Here is a 22,150-nt window from a genome sequence, read left to right as displayed (position 1 = left end):
ACTATATATCCTTGTCAAGGGTTAAGCATGTAATAATTCGATGTAAGAGATTTTGTGGAGTCTGAATTTTGTTCTCGTACTGGTCGGTAGAGAAGGAAGAGTTCCATAATCGATGTGAGGGTATAAAGGCTGTAAAAAGGAGAGAGAGAGAGAAGGTAAATACAAGTTATTCAAAACAAATGTCTCCCAAGTGTAACGTCTTGTCATTTCCTATAACTAAAAAATAGCAAGGTCTAATCTGAGCCTGTCCTGAATAACAGCGAAGAACATTTATGTTATCATATATTTTCTTCGTTTGACCACGGTTGTGATTCGCATGTTTCTTTTTGTTACGCGACGTGTTATGAATATTTTCATTATACGCGCAAAAGTGAACACAGCATTAATCGAACCTGCGTCTTTCGGAAACGATAACTTTTAATCAGTACAATTACGCAAATACTGTCTAAATCGCAACCGTGATCGCAAAAGTGTTTCCTGGACCAAATATTTCTTATAAAATGTGTATTCTCAAAAGCGAGCTGCATTGCACTATCGCTGACTCGCAACAATCGAAAGAGTAAAAAACCGGTGCTTAAATAAAATTGCCACCTTTTAATAATTATTATTATCCCATTAAATAAATAAATAGCAATTCAGTGGCTATCCAATCAATAAACAGAGGGGGCAATTCACCTTACAGCAAAGCCTTTAACGTTTCCAAAGTCACCCATAGCCACAAAAGGTACAACATGTTTGTTGATATTTTATGTCCATAATGGCGAAACAATACATATTGTTTTCTTTAAGGAAGCATCGCAGAGCAAATTATAAAGGCAGACATCAAAGTCTGCCGCTTATGGACTACTAGCAAATGAAATATAAATTATCCTAAAAATTTCGATTATAGTGCAAAGGAGACCCTCCTTGCTCGTGAATCTATAACATAAAATAACTTTCTTTTAAATAAATATTGTTTATTGAATATGGTTTCATCAGTTGAGCTGAAACCTTGTAAACTTCACCTACGAAGCAGTTTAGGACAGGAAAAGAGGGCATTAGCCTTAATTTGAGGAAGAAATTCCTGAGAATGTACGCTTGGAGCGCAGCATTTTATGGAAGTGAATAACTGACTGTGGAAAACCGGAACGGAAGAGATTCAAAATGTTCGAGTTGTGCTGTAGATAGATGTTCAAATTTGAGGATATATAAGGTAAACAATGAAGTGGTTCCCCACAGAATCGGGGAAAATACGGAACATATGTAGAACATTGACAAGAGTAAGGGACAGGATGATAGGGTATGTGTTAAGACATTAATCAGTAACTTCCGTGGCAATATGCACCAAGTAATTTAATAATTTAGGTGGAAGTGTAGCTCTGACAAGGGAACCTCCGCATCGCACCCCCCTCAGATTTAGTTATAAGTTGGCACAGTGGATAGGTCCTGAAGAACTGAACCCAGATCAATCGATAAAACAGGGAGAAGTTGTGTGGAACTATGAAAAAAATAAGCAAAATATACAAAGTGAGTAGTCCATGCGCAAGATAGGCAATATCAAGGAGAGTATGAGCTCAGGATCGCCGTGGTCCCGTGGTTAGCGTGAGCAGCTGCGGAACGAGAGGTCCTTGGTTCAAGTCTTCCCTCTAGTGAAAAGTTTACATTCTTTATTTTCGCAAAGTTATGATCTGTCCGTTAGTTCATTGACGTCTCTGTTCACTGTAATAAGTTTAGTGTCTGTGTTTTGCGACCGCACCGCAAAACCGTGCGATTAGTAGACGAAAGGACTTGCCTCTCCAATGGGAACCGAAAACATTTGATAGCAAGGTCATAGGTCAACCGATTCCTCCACAGGAAAACACGTCTGATATATTCTATACGACACTGGCGACGGCATGTGCCTCACATGACAGGAATATGTTGTCAAATGGTTCAAATGGCTCTGAGCACTATGGGACTTAACTTCTAAGGTCATCAGTCCCCTAGAACTTAGAACTACTTAAACCTAACTAACCTAAGGACATCACAAACATCCATGGCCGAGGCAGGATTCGAAGCTGCGACCTTAGCGGTCGCGCGGTTCCAGACTGTAGCGCCTTTAACCGCTTGGCCACCACGGCCGGCAATATGTTGTCCACCCACCTAACTTGTACACTTGGCGAATGGATAAAAAGAATCTTCTACCTTGCCCGATTTAGGTTTTCTTGTGGATGTGATAATCACTCTCAAAAAGGTGATGAAAGCATAAGAGTTTGTCAAATAAACTGCAACAAATGAATGCAACAGTTTCACAGTCGCACAGTTTTCCCTGTGCTCTGTCAAAACATATGTTTTTAACGTTTTCAAATTTTTCCGTGTGTAGACTGTCAAATCCTGCATATGTCCAAGCAAATATGAAAATGTCCTGGAGTTTTGGAGAGCGAAGTTGATTATGTGTGAGTGCCTGAACTTTGATAATTGTCTGAACATAAAAAATTTAACGTTTCACTCGAGGGAAGACTTGAACAACGCACTTATCGTTCCGCAGCTGCTCACGCTAACCACGGGACCACGGCGCTCCTGGGCTCATTCTCTCCTAGATGTTGCCTATCTTAGGCATGGAGTACTCAGTTTGTATATTTTGCTTATTTTTTTCGTACTTCCACACAACTTCTTCCTGTTTTCTCGATTGATCTGTGTTCAGTTTTTCAAGGCCTATCCACTGTGCCAACTTATAACTAAATCTGAGAGGGGTGCGGAGGTTCCCTTGTAAGATGAAATGCTTGACACAGGAGAGGAATTCGTGTTAGGCCGTATCAAACGAGACACTAGGCAGAAGTAGGACAAAAAAAATGAAACTCGAACCGGTAGGTGGACTCACCAGAGAAAGAAGGGCAGCCAGCAGGCGAGGAAGGCGGACATGATGATGCCGAGCGTGCGCGCCGCCTTGCGCTCGCGGCGCATCTTGCTGGAGGCGAGCGGCTCCACCGTGGCGGCCGGCGACGGCGGTGGCAGAGCTGCAGCAGCCGCCCCCGGGGCCGCCCCTGGGCCCGCCGCCGCCCCCGCCGAGGCCTCGGCCGCGTCGCCGTTGAGCGTGCTGATGCCGCCGCCGATGCCGTTGATCTGCAGGTGCTTGTTCAGCAGCGCCGCCGCCACCTTCGTCCTGGGAACATGCGCATAGTGCAAGCTCTAGCGGCCCGCGCCACCTGTACTCCTTCTGGGAAGAGGCTTTCGAGAGACCGCGTGTGCCATATATTAAATATTCTCTATATATCAAATATTCACCGACACTGACCGAAGCTATAGTGAACTAATGAAGGGATGTCTGGCTACGACTATCACGCCTTTTTAATGGTGCTTATCAACTTAGGGTGCTACCTTGTAACACCATAGCTCTAATACTCTACTGAGTTATTTTGCCTTCTATTTTATTTAATGTTACATCGTTGAACTTCTATAAATGTGTTTGACTGAATAGATAACACAAAATTGTATACTCCTTTCTTTTTAAAAACTTTGATGACTTGATATGATTCTATGCAATGTAGTGTATCTGCCATTTAAATTCTTTGTCCCAATTGTATATATTTGGAATTTGCTTAAAAAATTTCTTTACAAATGTCAATATGTGCAAAGGTTCTGTTTTATATAAAATTTTTGTTTGCTCTTATGTAAACTGCTGACCTTCACTTAGGGTTATTAGTTATTTTGTATGTAAAAGGTGTTGTGGTTCCCCTCTGGAACGGAACTGTATAGCGCGCGCAAATTGTGGTTGGCCTAGGTAGAAAAGGTGGAACAAGAGCCAGTCGGGGACGAGCTACCAAACTGTCAACTGCTCATGTAGAACTTGTATATTGTGCTGGTGCCGAGAGAGGCTTTCCGTGACGCTTTCCAATGACTCGGATAGATGGATAAAGAGCTGGAACTATTCTGGAATTGATGTCCATAATCGCCACCAAGAAATAACAGAGTCCGGCAATTCTACCTGCAAATCCACCTACCAACATGCAATCGCCACCACATTGCGCAATCACTTTAATGGAACACTATAGTAATGTACAGCGAAGGATCAGCTCACTGGATGTTTACTGTACTCAAATACAAGGTAATTTTTAACTGAACTCTTGCACCGACCGTGATTTATCTTCAGTCACAAATCCACTTAGGGTCCCTCCCACGCTAAAGTGCTTACCGAGTGTTCTTTATTGAAAGAAAGTTAAAGTTAATGTGGCAAGAGAGTGAGCTAAAGTACATGATACATGCTGAAAATAATTTTTCTATTAAAACTGCTTATTAATATGTTGTTGCCATATTCAAAATTAAAAGTTCTTAAAACTGAGGCTTATAAAGTTTTGCTTAGTAAATGATCACATTGCTCCCTGTTGTTAATCGCAAAAGGTGAGTCAGTTTCTTACAGATTAGTCAAGTTGTGTTCTACTGCAGTAAGAGATGAGAACTAATACTGTTGAGGTTACATGTTCATACTTGTTAAGGGCTTGTTTCTTTAGTCTATTGAAAGTGTGTTTAGTATGCTCTGCTACAGTGGTCAAGATTAAGGGGGCCCCCCTCCACTGAAAGTAGTTCAAATGCACAAAGTTACTGAATTATTGCAAATTTTCAGTTACTCTTCCTATTCATGAACTTCTGTACAATATTGGACTCCCCTTGTGTATTAAAAGTGCATATTAATGGTGTAACAGGATCAACAGTTAGTCTATTGTGCTCATGCTAGATAACGATTATTAGAAAGACCACTATCTATGAAAACAATAATTTCTTTATTCAAAAGACAGTGAGAAGTAACCTGTTAGTGAATTCCATTTAACTTTCATTCTAAATAGAAAAGTATTTAACTGAGAGAGACTGTGATCAGTTCACAATTTTGCAGTAAACTACATTTACAATTTTATGTCAGCTAGGAAAATGTTTGAAAAGTAATACTGAACCTATGTCCAGTTTATGATTCTTCAGTGAATGTTATAATGTAATAGTAATGTTATAAAGACCATTCAGTTTGAATAAGCCCTGAAAGTAATAGTGTGTATTGTTATCTGTTATATTTATGTAAATAGTTTGTTCTGCTCTAGCTGCTAGTTCTAACCTTAACTTTAACATATGCAGGTGTCAGAGTTCATTGCACTCGCGTGTGGCAAAGTATAGGTTGTGTGTGTCCGTTATAGTTACTAATAACTGTTTTCTTGAACAAGAATGTTAATCATTCTCACGCCTAATCACGCTGGCGACCGTTTTCCTTATTCTGTGGACAGTGTAGATAAGTAAAATATTTTTTGTTACTGTTTAAATATTTACGTAACTCTGACTTTCACTTCCGTTAAGCCACCACCGTTAGGTACAACACGGTCAACATAACAAAATTCCTCTCAGAGGGTAACACTGCTCTGTTGCTTTATACCATAATTGCTTTAACAAGATAGTTTTATTTCGCGACCTGCCTCCGACTTGAAGGTTATGGTATAGCAGTAACGGACAGAAGTGTTATAACCTGATAAAATTTTCAGTCGGAAGTATGAAATTCGGTACCCCAGTGATAAATGATCTCTGCTGAGTCAGAAGGATGACATTCTTAACAACCAAAATCTGTTGCGATAGTTATTTATTCACAGATACTTAATTTTGATTAAGCAATTATATTCAGACCATGAACCACAATTACATCAAGTTTAAAGAAGGTTACATGGTGTCAAGTACAACAGCAGTCAAATGAAAATCGAAGACAACGGGACCATAGAATGGTTCAATTCAAAAGTAATCACCACACGCATTAAGACACTTATCTCACTAGGAGAAGTGACGATCAATTCGCGATTCGGGGAACGCGGTCGGCCGCTGACAGACCCTCAACGGCACCCAAACTTGCTCTTCCTCGTCCAACTGAAACTGACGTTCAGACAAGTCTTCATTGAGGTCGCCAAAGATGTGAGAATCACACAGTAGAAGATCCTGTCTGTAAAGGTACAGGCTGTATAGAGGATATTACAGTGTTCCCCAACCAAATCACCGAAGCTTAGCTTTCGTCCAGTTGGCAGTGTGGGAGCGTGTGTTATCTTTCAACAGGATGCTTCCTCTGCGCATCGAGATCCTCGAGCGTGGAACCACAGTCATCGTGCTGCGCCATGAAGACACTTTTCATGAAAGAGCGTCGCACCATTTGAAAACGCCCAGGAGTGATGTACGACGGAATCATTCTTTTGCATGGTAACGCCTGTCCCATACTGCCAATGGGACGAAGGCTAAGCTTCAGCGATTTGGCTGAGAGACACTGCGACATCCTCCGTAAAGTCTGGATATTTTACCGTGTGATTTCCACGTCTTTGACGACCTGAATAAATACATTCGTGGGCGTCGGTTTCTGTCAGACGAGGAAGAGCAAGAGTGGGTGCTGTTGTGGATCTGCCAGTGGCAGACTGCGTTCTACGAATCAGGAACTGATCTTCTCGTCTCCCAGTGAGATAAATGTGTTAACTCTCGTGTTAATTACTCTTCATTTCGGTTCGGAAGGGAGTGAGACAGGGTTGTAGCCTCTCCTCGATGTTATTCAATCCGAATATTGAGCAAGCAGTAAAGGAAACAAAAGAAAAATTTGGAGTAGGTATTAAAATCCATGGAGAAGAAATAAAAACTTTGAGGTTCGCCGATGACATTGTAATTCTGTCAGAGACATCAAAGGTTTGGAAGAGCAGTAGAACGGAATGGACAGTGTCATGAAAGGAGGATATAAGATGAACATCAACAAAAGTAAAACGAGGATAATGGAATGTAGTCGTATTAAGTCGAGTGATGCTGAGGGAATTAAGATTAGGAAATGTGACACTTAAAGTAGTAAAGGAGTTTTGCTATTTGGGGAACAAAATAACTGATGATGGTCGAAGTAGGTAGGATATAAAATGTAGACCGGCAATGGCAAGGAAAGCGTTTCTGAAGAAGAGAAATTTGTTAACATCGAGTATAGATTAAAGTGTCAGGAAGTCGTTTCTGAAAGTATTTGTATGGAGTGTAGCCATGTATGGAAGTGAAACATGGACGATAAACAGTTTGGACAAGAAGAGAATAGAAGCTTTCGAAATGTGGTGCTACAGAAGAATGCTGAAGATTAGATGGGTAGATCACATAACTAATGAGGATGTACGGAACAGAATTGGGGAGAAGTGGAGTTTGTGGCACAACTTGACAAGAAGAAGAGACCGGTTGGTAGGACATGTTGTGAGGCATCAAGGGATCAAAAATTTAGCATTGGAGGGCAGCGTGGAGGGTAAAATCCATAGAGGGAGACCAAGAGATGAATACACTAAGCAGGTTCAGAAGGATGTAGGTTGCAGTAAGTACTGGGATATGAAGGATACAGTAGCATGGAGAGCTGTATCAAACCAGTCTCAGGACTGAAGACCACAACAAAAACAACTTTTGATGGTCCCGTTGTTAGGGGTGTTCGGTTTTCATTTGACTGCCCGTCACACATAATTGGTTTTAGAAGCAGAATCGGTGACACATGTAGGTGCATATGTTATACTTTTTTCACTAGTCATCAAGTACAAAAATGGACAGTCCACGTGAGTGTACAAATGATGTAGCTAAATCCACATACGTATGAAACACCAGGGAACCTTCCTTAAACTGGGTGTAGTGTCGGTACGTAACCTGACGAGGGTTGCTTCATGGAAACTGGTTGTTTGTGAATGACTATTCATAGGAACAGCTTTTAGTAATGCACTCAAGTCGTATTTATTAAGTACAACTGTGTACAATATTCCACAGACAATATTATGAAGCGTAAAATGGTCACTCAAGGTTGACTTTGACTTTTGATATGACTGCCTTGAGAATATATGGGGCACGAGAATGTCTGCTTTGGAACTGTACACCACTACCCATGGTAAGCAGTTCGTTTTGCTATTCGTATTTGCTATTTACTTGTAATTACAGACCGGTAATCTACCGCCAGGTCAATAGTAGATGACGAGGGGAATATTGTAAATGAAAACTTTCACAGCCAACTGTCACAATTAATAAAGTGCTTCGGGCTATTACGCCGTGGTCGAATGGATTTCAGATTAAAACCAGTTAATCCCAGTTATAGCGAATATATTTATGGAAAAATTCGAACAGCAGGCATTGGAAACTGCCAACAAAGAAAGCTGAATGTTTGATTCCGCTACGTAAATGATATGTTTGGTTTATGGAGGCGTGGCAGAGAGGAATTACGTCATTTTCACAATCATCTCAAGGATTAATCCGAAGATTCAGTTTATCATGGAAGAGGTGGCAGGCTAAATATCAAATTTTCTTGACGAGCTAATTTTCAAATTCAAAAATGGCTCTGAGCCCTATGGGACACAACATCTGAAGTCATCAGTCCCCTAGAACTTAGAACTACTTAAACCTAACTAACCTAAGGACATCACACACATCCATGCCCGAGGCAGGATTCGAACCTGCGATCGTAGCGGTCGCGCGGTTCCGGACTGAAGCGCCTAGAACCGCTCGGCCACACGGGCCGGCTCTACGTTTTAAGAAAGATGTTAGTCTAGGCCACACAGGTCACCAAAAAACCACGCACACACACCGGCATCTACGTCTGGATTCGAAATACCACCCACAACCAAAACGAAGGATCATAAAAGGCTGTTTGACGAGGAATGAAAGAAACTAACCAATGCGCTCCTCAAGGATCGTTATTCGTACACGGAGGTAAAAAGTGCTTTAAGATCGCTGCTGAAAATTCATAGAAATGCACAAACGTTTGTAAAATGGAAAGTTCTCCTGCCTTTCATTAAGAACGTTACTGACTGCATACGAAAAATCTTGAAAAAACGGAACATCTTAGTAATCCATAAACCAAACAGGAAGAAATGAGGACACCTAAAATAGGCCAAGATTCTCGCAAACCGCTGACAAAAGCAGGAACTTATAGGATTCAGAATAATTGTTGGGTACTAAATGAAGAACGGTTAAAAAATTACTAGAAGAGCTGCAGAAGGTCTGTAAAAGGGGGGAGAGTGAGGGGACAGCTGTTGCGGAACTCGATTTGTAGTCAGGAGACCACCACGTTCATTTTAATAGGACTTAGTTACTGGTATCCACAAGCGAATACCGTGTTACAGAGAGACCATAAAGATTGTTAAACACCCCAGGAATTTCAGCAGGAAGGAGGAGGGCTTGAAATTGAATGACATTTGGAACCTGATGCTGAAGAAGATGTGTAGGAGTCTTTCATCAGTGGGTGATAGCAACAACGGACGACGGCAGCCTACAAAGGCCTATTGCGCGCGGGAACACTCGTAAACGGAAATTTGCTGCTGTCAGTAGAGAGCCAGGGTGCGAATGGGACACTAAAAGAAGTTGCGATCCCCCTTGAAAATGTCATCCGCAGAAGAGAACCAAACTTTGGGTTTTAAAGTGAAATCCATTCGACCATGGCGTGATAGCCCGGAATAGTTTATTAACTGGGAAGAGAGAATTGTTGAAGGGTCCTCTATTGCGATGTGTTTGAAATGAAAGTTTTATATCCTAGTAGCACCACCACTTTGGATTATGACGTAATTTCAACCGCACTGGCGGATATGTACAACCTTGAGAGCTTACGGAAGTCAGGCAGAAGACAGAGGCAAAAGGTGTGCGTATGTGCGTGTGTGTGTGTGTGTGTGTGTGTGTGTGTGTGTGTGTGTGTGTGTGTGTAATGGAAGAGAGGTTACGGAGGTTTGGGGACTCGATTGAAATTTAGCAGAGTTGGCTTGTAATGGCCTGAATGGGTGAAAATGTCAATACAATCTTCTTGGTGTGAACCGAATTTTAGTATTTCCAGTACACTCACATCAAAATTTTCAGCACAGCAAACGGAGGTGCTAGATAGTGTAATCTTTGCATGAGATACACCCCTGAAGTTTCAGGATAATAAGGAAACATACCAGACGGTTTTTCATCTGTCACTTTTCAACACCTGTTACAGAGTGCATGAAACTGAACGAAATTAGACGAAGTTTAGTACCAAAGTAAAAACAAGAAATTCTGTTGCAGCAATGAGCGAAAGAACCATGTAATGTGTTTGACGAATGACGGAAAACGTTAACAAGAGAACCGCTTTTGCTTCACGGGACTGTAGCATTCCCCAAGTAACACTTGGATGATACTAAATGGCGATACCTTCAGAGATCTCAGTATTCTGTATATGACTTCGGGTTTGGCGAACCTTACGTTAATGAGCTGCAGTTTGCAATTGCTGTAGCCCTCTATAGCTCTGCTGTCTACTGTCAAGAAGTCGATATGGAGGTCGAAGACGGGAGTGAGAAGGGAGACGGGAAGCGTAAATTTGTGGTGTGTTATGATTTCGTTCCTTTTACTTCGTTTTTTTTTTGTGTGAAAATAACATAGCTAATAGAGGAAGGGCGGTGTTGTTCATAATTAAAAGTAAATTGTAAAATCCATAAAATGTTATTATTATTTAACAATGAGAGTCCGGCTTCATTCCCATTTTCTGTGTAGAGTGTTCATTGATTTAACAAAAAAAGTGGATTGTAATAGTTCAATTTTTCAGAAAATTGCTTCTATTCTCCCTGAAATTTTTTGAACATTGTTGACGGGAAAGAATTTAGTATTTACAACTCAAGAAAAAAATGATAAATTGAACTGTCGTATGAGAGTCTATTTGCTGTAGGGATCTTGACTAATTTTGAAGTGGTGTAAGTTGATTTTCAGGTTGTGTAGTGTGTAAATATATTGAATCATATTTTGTCAGTCAAACGATGTTCAAGTCTTCCGCAATGCTTCGCTCGCTGATTCTATGGAGTGCCTAATTTCTTATTTTATCGGTCCACCTAATTTTCGACATCCCTTTGTAGCACCACTTCTTAAATCCTTCGATCTTTTTTCCTTTTTCAGGCTTCGTTCCTCATGCTTAATTTTATTTACAAGGTAGCAGAAGTTTTTGACCTCGTCTGTTTCGAAGTTCCCCGTATCTGCTATGTACGCAGCTCGTGGTCTTGCGGTCGCGTTCTCGCTTCCCGAGCACGGAGTCCCAGGTTCGATTCCCGGCGGGGTTGGGGATTTTCACCTGCCTCAAGATGACTGGGTATTTGTGTTGTACTCATCACTTCATCATCATTCATGATGAATGTGGCAAGTTTGGACTGAGCGAAGGTTGGGAATTTGTACAGGCGCTGATAACCGCGCAGTTGAGCGCCCAACAAACCAAAACATCATCTCATATCTGCTACTTTTTTTTGTTTACTCTCATTCCACATTCTGTGGTCAATAGGCTGTTCATTCCATTCAAGACATCCTGCAATTCTTCTTCACTTTCACTGAGGATGCAAAAGTATAGCCGCCCATAGGTGCGAAGGTGTAGAATCTTGTGCACGAACTGACATCTTGACTATGCCCCATAAAATTTCGATGGGATTCATGTCGGGCTATCTTCGTGGTCAAATCATACTCTCCAACTGTCCAGAAAGTTCTTCGAACCAATCACGAACCAGTGTGTCCCGCTGACATGGCATATTGTCATTCATAAAAATTCCGTCGCTGTTTGGGAACATGAAGTCCATGAACGGCAACAAATGATCTCCAACTAGCCGAACATAACCATTTACAGTAAATGATCGATTTATTCGGACCAAAGTACCCAGTTCATTCCTTGTAAACACAGCACACACCATTATGGACAGATCACCAGCTTACTCAGTGCCTTGTTGACAACTTGGGTCCATAGCACCGTGAGGTCTAGCCACACTCGATCCCTACCCTCAGCTCTCACCAACTGAAATAGGGACTCATCTTACGAGGCTACGGTTTTCCAGTCGTCTAAGGTCCAACCGATATGGTCACGAGTCCAGAAGAGGCGCTGCAGGCGATGTCGCACTGTCAGCAATGCCACTCCCTTTGGTCGCCTGCCGCCATATCCCACTAGCACAGAATTTCGCCGCACTGTCCTCACAAATACGTTCGTCAAGCATCCCACAGTGATATTCGCGGCTATTTCACGCAGTGTTGCTTGCCTTTTGGCTCTGACAACTCTATCCATTCGCCGCTGCTCTCGATCGTTATCCGAGCGAGGTGGCATAGTGGTTAGAACACTGGACTCGCACTCGAAAGAACGACGGTTCAAACCCGCGTCCAGCCATCCGGATTTAGGTTTTCCGTGATTTCCCTAACTCGCTTCAGGCAAATGCCGGGATGATTCCTTTGAAAGAGGACGGCCGATTCCCTTCCCGAATTGGAATCTGTGCTCCGTCTCTAATGACCTCGCTGTCGACGGGGCATTACTCTTCTAATCCTCCTCTCAGTCGTTAAGTGAAGGTTGTGCGTGTTGAGAGGAAATGCCTGAAATTTGGTATTCTTGGCATACTCTTGATACTGTGGATCTCTATTTGTGAAATGGGCTTCAACCGCCATGCTGCGTTATAAGTCTGTTAATACCAGTCTTGCAGCCGTAACAATGTCGGAAACCTTTCCACATGAATTAGCTGAGTGCAAATGACAGCTCCGTCAATTCACTGCTTTTGTACCTTGTGTACGCGATACTGCTGCCCTCTGTCTACGTGTATATCACTATCCCTGACTTTTGTCACCCTGTTTCACCATAGATAATGCGTATTTTTAGAGAGTTTTAAACATCTACGTTTTTATAGATTTAAAAATCCTACCAAGGTGCCTTTTTCTTCATTTACTCTTCCGTTATCAATGTGTCTTCCAAATCGATACCCATTTCTTCTTTTATCACTCACCAGATACTTTCCAGCCATGGTAGACTTTTCAGTGTACTCTTTCCAACATCTTTGCATTTAATTTAACCACATGGTCCCTTAAATTTTGTATATGCTGAATCTATCCCTACAACGACGATTTTCCGTTCGATTACTTCACTTTTTTGGGGGGAGCCATTTCGTTTAGCTTTCACGCACTTGCTATTAATGTCATTTCTTAGTATAATTAACCTACTGTATACATCTAACTCCAAACAGATCGTATCGCACACTGAAGTGCATGGCTGAAGTTTTTTATTATGGTATCGCATGTTACGGTTTCTCCACGTGACAACCGCGTTTGATGCGTGGAGATAATGGCTGCTTAAATGCCTCAGTATGTGTTGTAATGAGTCTAATTTTTTCCTTACAGTTCCTTCTGGAGCGAGGTGGAGGGAAATTAAGAATGAATCACGATTCCTCACTTAATACTTGCTACTGAACTTCCGTAATATCCTTTCGCTAACAATTTGCGTACTTTCGAGAGGGTATCAACTCCTTTCTTGTTTAAACTGGGCTAGTATGTAGGGAGATCAAAATAATGTAAAACGTATTTATTCGTTTTTGTCCAGTTCCACTTTTAAGAGGTAAAACACACCCTGGAAGAAAATTTGGCATTCAGAGTTTAGAGAAAATATCTTGGAAACAATGACACTCAAAAAAATGTATCTCAAATAGAAGTTAAAATGTAGTTAACGTTCTTGAAAATTGTAGAATCAGCTTTTGTATTAATCTAAAATTTTGCTAAATCCCCCTTTACTTTAAATTAATGCTGAAAAATAAAAACATTTGCTAAAGATCTTGCAAACAGCATTAATGGCGAATGTGAACTTGAAAAAGTGGAACAACATATATTTTTTCTCTAGGTTATGCCTGAAGATATTTCTTCCACTGTCGATGACACTATATTCCAAAATAAAATATTGCGTCCTGCCTACCAACAAATCTCCAACACAACCTTAAATCTCGTTTCGTAATCAATATGATCACAATTTCGTTAATAAACATTAAATGACGTATATTCCACATTCTTGAGTTTCCTGAACGTGTTGTACTTCCTGCTTTGCAGCTATTATAGCCATTTTAATGTTCTTACTGAAACTACAAAAATAAGTTTGCGGGACGATATTTCAGTTAGAAACACTTGCGAAATCTGTAGGATGAATGACCGAATCACCTTTTCACGTGAAACGCAGAGGCAATCACGATTTTTAATCTGCTTTTAACAGCATATCCATTGCTTTCACAGTGTACCCCGAAGAACGGCCAATGGTATTATACATTTACCAACCATATGATCTTTTTTAGGTGGTTTACCATATTCAGGAACACACAAACAGCCGGAATGCAAAATCATATATAAAAAGAGGAGTGATGCTGGCGGAATTAAATCTACCAGAGCTGGTCGGTAAGAATATTTGCCCTCGAAAGGCAAAGCTTCCGGGTTCGAATTCCGCACCGCCATACAGCTTTCATACACCAGTAAGTTTTCTCTTCAAAATAAGATTATGCGATTTACAGAGAGAGACTATGTTTGGATGAAATATTTCAACTCTCTGTCGGCGTTGCCACATCCTCAGGCTTATCTCCAGGCGAGACGCACTGCGAGGAATGCAGTAAAGCATATTCTGAACTCCACAGCTTCGCGTCGGCTGTGGCCTAGATTATATTCCTGAACTCTGCGAGTAGTTTGTTTCATCTATAAACTTGAGGAAGACACCTGAGTAAAACACTGGAAATCGTGAGATTCCCATGCTCTTTCATAAATGCGAAATTTTTAAACAAATTTCAATTCTGAATTACACAAAAAGTAGAAAAACTAGGACGAGATATATTTTCCTCTTCTGAAAGTAATGACAGGAAGCATATTCTATAAAAGCAACAAATGCAGGGAGTAGCTATGAGAAAGTCAATATTTCGGAGACATTAAAAAGCATGTTATCCGAAATACTGGCAGTTATTATAGTGTGTTTAAATTGAGATCCCTCAACATAGATAGTACAAGGAAACTGCCAAACAACAGGACAAATGTAGAACGAGACTGGTCAGAAATACGAAGGACTCGAATGCTAACCTCAGCGAGCATGCAAGAGAATAAGTGGGGCAGTGCGTGATGCATTCTTTGATTGTTAGTACTCAACAAATGCGGGATATTTTGCAATTCAAATACGGATTTTGGGTTACAAATGTACCACCTTTATCAGGATGCGTAATAAATGCCTGGTACTACGTTGTAAAGCCACAGCTGCGTACTCGTAAATATAGATATTGCTCGCATGCGAACATTGAGAAAATTGATGAGGTATAGGTTTGAAGCGAAGACAAATGACCAATGTCCTGTATTCATTCACACTATACGCTCACTTGATGGAAACAGTAATTGCGAAGTATCGGGGGCTGTAATGCAGGGAAACAGTGACAATAACAGTGTCGATTCGATTCTAAGTAGGGGTCACGATGCCAGGGAAAATTCTTAAACACTGTACTCGCAAGAAATAGTTTACATACCTTCTACTGCCGTGTAGGCTATTCCTGGAATGGAACAAAGATTTATCTTAGAAAAATATCTCTCGAATGTGTCACTCTTAATCCATAAGCTTTTGTTTATAACTCACGGCAGACTTTTTAGAAAAAAAATCCACTGGCAACCTCTTATCTGGTATCAGATTGCAACCTGGGCTATAAGTAAAATATAATTACACCAAAGGTTAATGCCTAATGTACCGTATTTATCAAATTATTAACGTATCATTGATATTAAGCACCTTATGTTAATTTCACGCCCCATGGCATAGCTAATGGCTAAGTGCGGGGATCACACGCTGCCAGGCTGGCAAGCTGTTTAACACAGGCGGCACCACAGCAAAAAGGAATGAAAATAGACCTATACTTCTGGATTTGTGAGAAGGTTTTTAAGTTTTTTGAAGGAAAGGAACGTGTTTATTGTGTGGGGGGGAGAGCAGCAAGAGCAAAATATTTCAACTTCAAGGATAAGTACATTTTCAACTTTCGTGTAATAACATATGAATGTAAGAGATCAAGATTTCTGAAGTGAGAAATATCAGTTATAACTGTAATCGTGTATGTGAAAAACGCGTCTCTCACAAATTTGCTAAATGGAAGACCATTCAAGGGGTGAAAGTACGTAATTTCTCTTGGCGGCGTTCAAAGAGTAATATATTTACAAATATTTTTACTTCGTCACTGTTTCTACATTACAACTCTTATCTTCCATTGTCGCTATTACATGAAACATGCAGAGATAAGTAACTGAATATATCTAGTGATAAGAGTAACTATAAAAAATTTAGTAATGTTCATTTTGTAATTACTATTGTTAGATAATACAATAAAGGTAAAATCTCTAAAGAATATCGTAACTGACCATTAGTGTAACTTCAACATCTTTTTTAAGTACGGTATTCCTTAGAAGGTGCGCATTAGAATCTACAGAGTTTTGTAAGGGACGATACAAGAAAGGTAAAATTTCTAGACTGTCCTAATTTGCAAACTGTGAAATTTAATCATTATTTTTAATGTAAGGTATTGCTTAGAGGCGCGTCGTAAAATTATTAGAATCTACTGAGTTTTTTCGTGGGAAGTAATACAAGGAGGAATAGAGTTGAGCATTTATTCCATGTGGAAGTCATTGCAGAATGACCGTTAGTTGAGTTTTGCAGTAGCGTGGGAAGGAAAAGAACGTGGTTTTATGGGAAGAACATTTGAGACATGCTACTCAGCTATTCGAGTACTAAAGCCCCAATTTGCCGAACTCTGTGAGCAAAAACTGTAATAATTTATAGCAGATCCTTAATATCAAAAATTATACTGGTATTGCAGCTGTGTTAGTACGAATTAACACAGCTTGCCATTCAAAGCAGAAAAAAAACTCATACACTGTTCCTTCTCTATGTCCGGAAGAAAATACTTTCGAATAATGAGAAGACGAGGTAGGAATTCTTGCAAGACGATTTAGTCTCCGCGCTTTGAAGAAGTTTTCTTAGTACTGGTGCTGTACAGGCACCATTTGTAAAAAATAAATCAAAAATACATAAAGCTAAGAACCTAACAAGTAAAACGAGTGAAATACATAATGAATAACAGATGTAAATACAAGAATTATTTTTATCTTCAAAAACAAAGAGAAATACAATATAAAAATATAGCTTACGTAGTGAGCAATATCAACCGTGTAGGCAAGAAATATATGACAGTTAACGATCACTTACTCTTAAGAACGAGAACGATGTTACTTAGCATGTCAGTTTTTGATAGTTGAGTCGATAAAATTAATCATTTAAAATTTTTCAGAATAGTTAAGAAAGAAAACAGATAGGTTTACCTGCTATTATCGTCACAATTATCAACGACTGCGGCGCCTGTAGATCTGCTCATGTACATCTACATCTACTGTACTGATCACACTTAAGTTCCTGGCAGAGCGTTCATCTAACCACCCTCACAATAATTCTCTGTCATTCCACTCTTGAAGAGCGCTCGGAAAAAATGAACACCTATATCGATCCGTGAGAGTTCTGATTCCGTTTACCCTTGTAATACTGTAAGAAAGTATTTACAGTTTTGAAAAACAAACGGAGTTTTGTGTAAAGTTTGTACACAAATCTTTGTTTGTTTTTCGAAAATTATATATTTTATTTTCTTTTATCTTTGCGTGACTTTCAATACGTCGACATGTACAAAGAAAAAGATCTTGTTTGAGTTGAAAATCGCTGCGAGCACTATGGGACTTTAAACATCTGAGGTCATCAGTCCCCTACAACTACTTAAATCTAACTAACCTAAGGACATCACACACATCCATGCCCGAGGCAGGATTCGAACCTGCGACCGTAGCGGTCGCGCGGCTCCAGACTAAAGTGCCTAGAACCGCTTTTTTTTTTTTAATCTCATTTTTGTTCGCTATTGTTCGTTGCATCTGCTCGGGGCGGACGTCGTAAAACATCCGTTTAAATTCGTTGTTGATCGGTTAGCTCAGTTTCTTATATTACAGAGGGCTGCTAACCCTCTGACCGAACACGCTGAGCTACCGCGCCGGCTTCGGCCAGCAAGGCCGGTTTTTGATTTGAAGCTTTATTGTCAATGTGTACTGGGTGTCGGTCCTAACAGTCATCAGGCGCATTTTCTGTGATGTTTAGTCAGATATTTGCAGTGTGTAACCGAAGTCAGTCCAGACAAATACAGCTCGCCACATCGTTCATAGAATGCCCAATGTCAACGGAAAGCGTTGGCTTGTGTCCCGTTAAAAACAGAATGATTTTGAAAATAGAATTCTACTTGCCCATCCCATATAGTGGTCTCCGAAAGTTCTAGTATGTGATTTTCCTTTTATTAGTATGTGTTTTTACTAGTATGTAGTAACATGAATAGTAAAAACGAAAAATATCTAGAATACCAGCAGCAACTCAACAGCGCCGCTTCATGGCGATACGAGTCCGCACGGGCCATGGGTGTGTTGTTGCTGCAGGGTGTGTCGTGGCCCATACAACGGGCTTAAAGTGAATCTCTACAGTTGGTTTAATAGAAGTGACAATACCTTATGGTTATACATCAAGTTTTATGAAGGTGACTTAGGACATGGCCTGTTTTAGGCAAACATTTAAATAATAATTTATGTTCTGAAGAAGACGATATTACTAACGTTGAAACTTAGGTAAACGATAAAGTTAACCTGCAACTGTAGGCTGTATATTCTTATATATACTGATAATTATGACAATTTTCAGTTGAATTTAATTAAATCGGTTTCAGAACATCAACATTGGCTCGTCACATGACTGATGAGTAACAAACAAGTAACTGCATGAATTAAGGGCGTCGAATGTGAAGCTACTTAATGTAAATATACGTTGGTTTCCTAGTTATCCTATTTAAGCAATTTAGATTTTTGTGGATATTAATTTTTTTACAATTAGCTTCGATCTGTTTATCGTGTTCTGGTTGACGAAAATCATTAACACAATATATGTTAGGACCGGAAGCTCACTGGACTCAGACGATAATACAGAAGGAATGTTTCCAGCACAATTTGTGTAGTAGTTCCGGTGTCAAGTGAACACTCAGGATTGATTCACGAAAATATTCATTTAATCAGTAACATCTACTTACGCTAAAGGTATGAAAGATGTTCAAAAGAAAATGCACGAAGCAACAGTGAGTGTATAATTGAACTCGTGGTTCAGATTAATCACCAGTGACCTAAGCACAACTATCCCATTGTTTCATGAGCCGGTGGGTTCCCTATTCCCAGAAATGCCGCGGCTGTGGCAGGAGCTAGTCCGCACCGTTTCCTTTAGTTCGTCGTCTAAGTTGAAGCAGTCCCCTTTGAGACTTTTAGCGGACATTAAAGTCGCAGGGCGAATGCACATGCTGCTCCCACTTGAACTTGACCATTACACTTTGTATGACATGCGTTTTTGTGGAACAGAATCACTGCTTCCGCGAGCAGCCCAGGCCGTTAGGACTTTATGGACTTGCGTAGGCGGCGAAGTGCCCCGCAGCTGACGTCACTGTGAATGGTTTTCCGTGCTCGAGGAATTCTACGATTTTCGGATCTCGGACGTCGAAAAAGATCGCATCACCTTGTCTGCTGATGGCAAAGTTTAGAAATTTTTAGGGACGCCCAGGACACAAAATTCGCTTCCCTAGATGTCTCCCTACGGTATCCTAAAACGTAATATGCAAATTTCAGCCGGTTTTGTTGTTACGACTTTTCGTATCATTCTATTTGAACACTCCTGATATTATTATATTGAGGATGTAACAAGAGAAAAATCGCAGTGAATTCTATTAATTTAGCGTTCTTACAGTACTTCGACTGCGCTAGCCATTTGTTCTAGAATCTACGTCTATCACCGGCATTGTAATTGTACTTGTCCTGCTCCTCCAGAAACAGATCTCTGATGATAAGTTTGCACTATATCTTTTCTATGTTTTGAGTGGAAAGAAACTGCATATCGTATAAAAATCTATAGTAGTCACAATTAATTTAACATTACAAAAATGCTTAATGTTTTCGAAGGTCCAACTGAAGTAGCTACTTGTCCTAAAATAACGAATGCGCGAAGTTTCTTAAAAGAGATAAATTCAGATTCATTTCGCTATGTTAATAGGATACTTCATTAAAACCTTGAGAAATGTTGAGGAAGTTGGTCTTCTAACTGCCTTCATTAGGGAATCTCAGCCTCTCGTAATTGAGGAATGAGGCTCTTGGCTTCAGACGAGAATGGCATTAGCTCCGAGAAGAAAGCACGTCCGCTTAAACTTTACTTGTGCCTCTCGCTTATGATGCATGTCTACATGTATTGTATCATTGCGCATTACTTGAATGTCTAGTGGTAATGTGGTTAATTTTTCGTAAGTATTTTTTACGTGCACATGTCATGCAGCATTAGCGGTTTGGTTTAATGAATTGATATGGTTGTGTAATGTTCGCTTTGTCGGTGCCGGGACTCATATATTAATGGAAGTAAATTTGAAGGAAATTTGCTTTTTGCTCATATCGGAATGAAGTTAGGTGCTAAATACTTCCCTATTGCAATAAAAAACTTTTCTGTACATCACTTATGAATCGAGTGTCAAATATAACGGCCGATTGGTTGTAAATAGAGAATAAACTGTTTCTATACAGGATTCGCACTGTGCTCCAATGTGTTTCGGAACAGCGTCCGACTACCCATATATACATTTTCATTCGCGGACGGGGCCATAGTTTGTGAAGGAGCAACCAAATGATTTCAACTACCGACTGTCCAGTGAATTGTCTTTTCATTGAGTTAATTTTTTCTGTCGGAATAAAGAACCGCATTAAACTAGTCTCTGTGGCTAAATCAGTTATATGAATGTTTTCACTCACTCTCCGGGTTTGAGAGGTTTCCGTCAATGTGAGACAACCGACTGACAAAACTCTCTGACGTCTCAGTCAGTTATATAAATAATTTCACATTGTCTCCAGGTTTTAGAGATTTCATTTACATACTTTTTCAGCCTTTTCCGTTATAAGTGAACCATCACTAACAATTTTAGAGACAAATAGCGTATCCTATGTCAAGATGAGACGAATAAAAAGTATGCTCCTAAAAATGAAGTATTTTCAAAATTTCTGTATTTATTTCCTTAAATAATAACTTCCGTTCTTCTAGCATTAAAATGGAAACTTGGTTGGTTTTAAGAAGTTAGTAACTGGTGCTACATTATAATGTTATGATTTAATAAATGAATAAACAGCTTGTTATTTATATTTAGTGTCTTCTGAACTGTCTGAGCCTATCACCAAGGGCGGCTACACGATATTTTGTAGGAGGGTGCCTATACTGGGGGAATAGGGTATTATTAATATTTTGGAAGACAAATAGCGGCTTGTAAGTAGCCATAAAATTTCTCCAGTTCCGGCTCTGTTGAAAACGTTCGTAACACCGACTTTTTAAATAATTTTCTTAAAAGAAAAACACCCGACTTTACTATTTTGCAGGTACTGCCTAACACGTTGAATTTAGAGGATCATTTTTAATCGAGTCATATCTCCTTCATTCCCACACCACAGGTCGGTTTGCATTCTGATCCAGGCACTAGGTTCACTATTAATAAAACACCTATTTATGAACATGGACGAAGAACTCAACTAAAAGCTACAGTAACAGTAAAGATGGTGATAGCAAAATTAAGTTGGTAATAATATTTCTACAGGAGAAAAACAATCTATTGTTCTGGCTGATAACTAAATACGGCGGATTGCGAGGACTGTTTTCATTCGAGTGCTCCCATAGACTGGTTTCACTCAAAAGGAATGAATGAACAGTCCAAGTTATACGCAAAACTACAATTGACTGAATAGATTTTTCGCTTTCGGTTGCTGCCGTGTATTGGTTTTACCCAAAGGAATGAAAGAATAATTGAACCAATACGTAAAAATACTACCGAATTAATGATTGTTTTCCAGCAATCGAATGAGTAGATTGGTTTCACTCGATTGTTCCCGTCTCTAAGCAGAGTGAACTATGTCTTGGCAATGTGCGCTGTGCAAGTCTCTTTATGTGATGACCTGATCAGCAGATTTACTTTTGAAGTATTTGCTAGCGTATCTGGATTAAGCGTCTACACTACTACACTACTGAATCAGCCTAGTAAATAGTTTTCCAGCCTCGCTTTGGACCGCAAAACTACATTGTCACTACCCTATACCACTAATAAATGCCCTATAGTAACCCAACAACATTCAGACAGACCCTCAGATGCGCACCCCGACAACAGTCACTACACCACACCACTTTGGTTTCTATGGTCTTCCACCGACAATTTTCTCTACGAACAAAACAGGACACAGTTCGTCAAAAGGGATAAATGTCGTGCAGGAAACACGAAACTCTAAGTTTTGAGCAATATATATACGTAATTTATCGGCATAACTACAGCTAGCTAAG

The 22,150-nt window shown here is 40.1% G+C and overlaps 1 protein-coding gene across 1 annotated transcript in view; it reads right to left on the bottom strand.

Annotated features, from left to right (window-relative positions):
- Positions 1-22,150, bottom strand: part of LOC124788848 (octopamine receptor beta-1R-like) — a 76,300-nt gene that overhangs the window by 22,978 nt on the left and 31,172 nt on the right. The window contains exon 2 of the mRNA XM_047256132.1: positions 2,840-3,121. Within this exon, the coding sequence (XP_047112088.1) occupies positions 2,840-3,121 (282 nt within the window). The remainder of the gene's footprint in view (positions 1-2,839; positions 3,122-22,150) is intronic.

This window comes from Schistocerca piceifrons, chromosome 3, assembly GCF_021461385.2.
Source record: "Schistocerca piceifrons isolate TAMUIC-IGC-003096 chromosome 3, iqSchPice1.1, whole genome shotgun sequence".
Lineage (NCBI taxonomy): Eukaryota > Metazoa > Arthropoda > Insecta > Orthoptera > Acrididae > Schistocerca > Schistocerca piceifrons.
The sequence above is the reverse complement of the archived record's forward strand: the minus strand, read 5'-3'. Positions and strand labels throughout refer to the sequence as shown.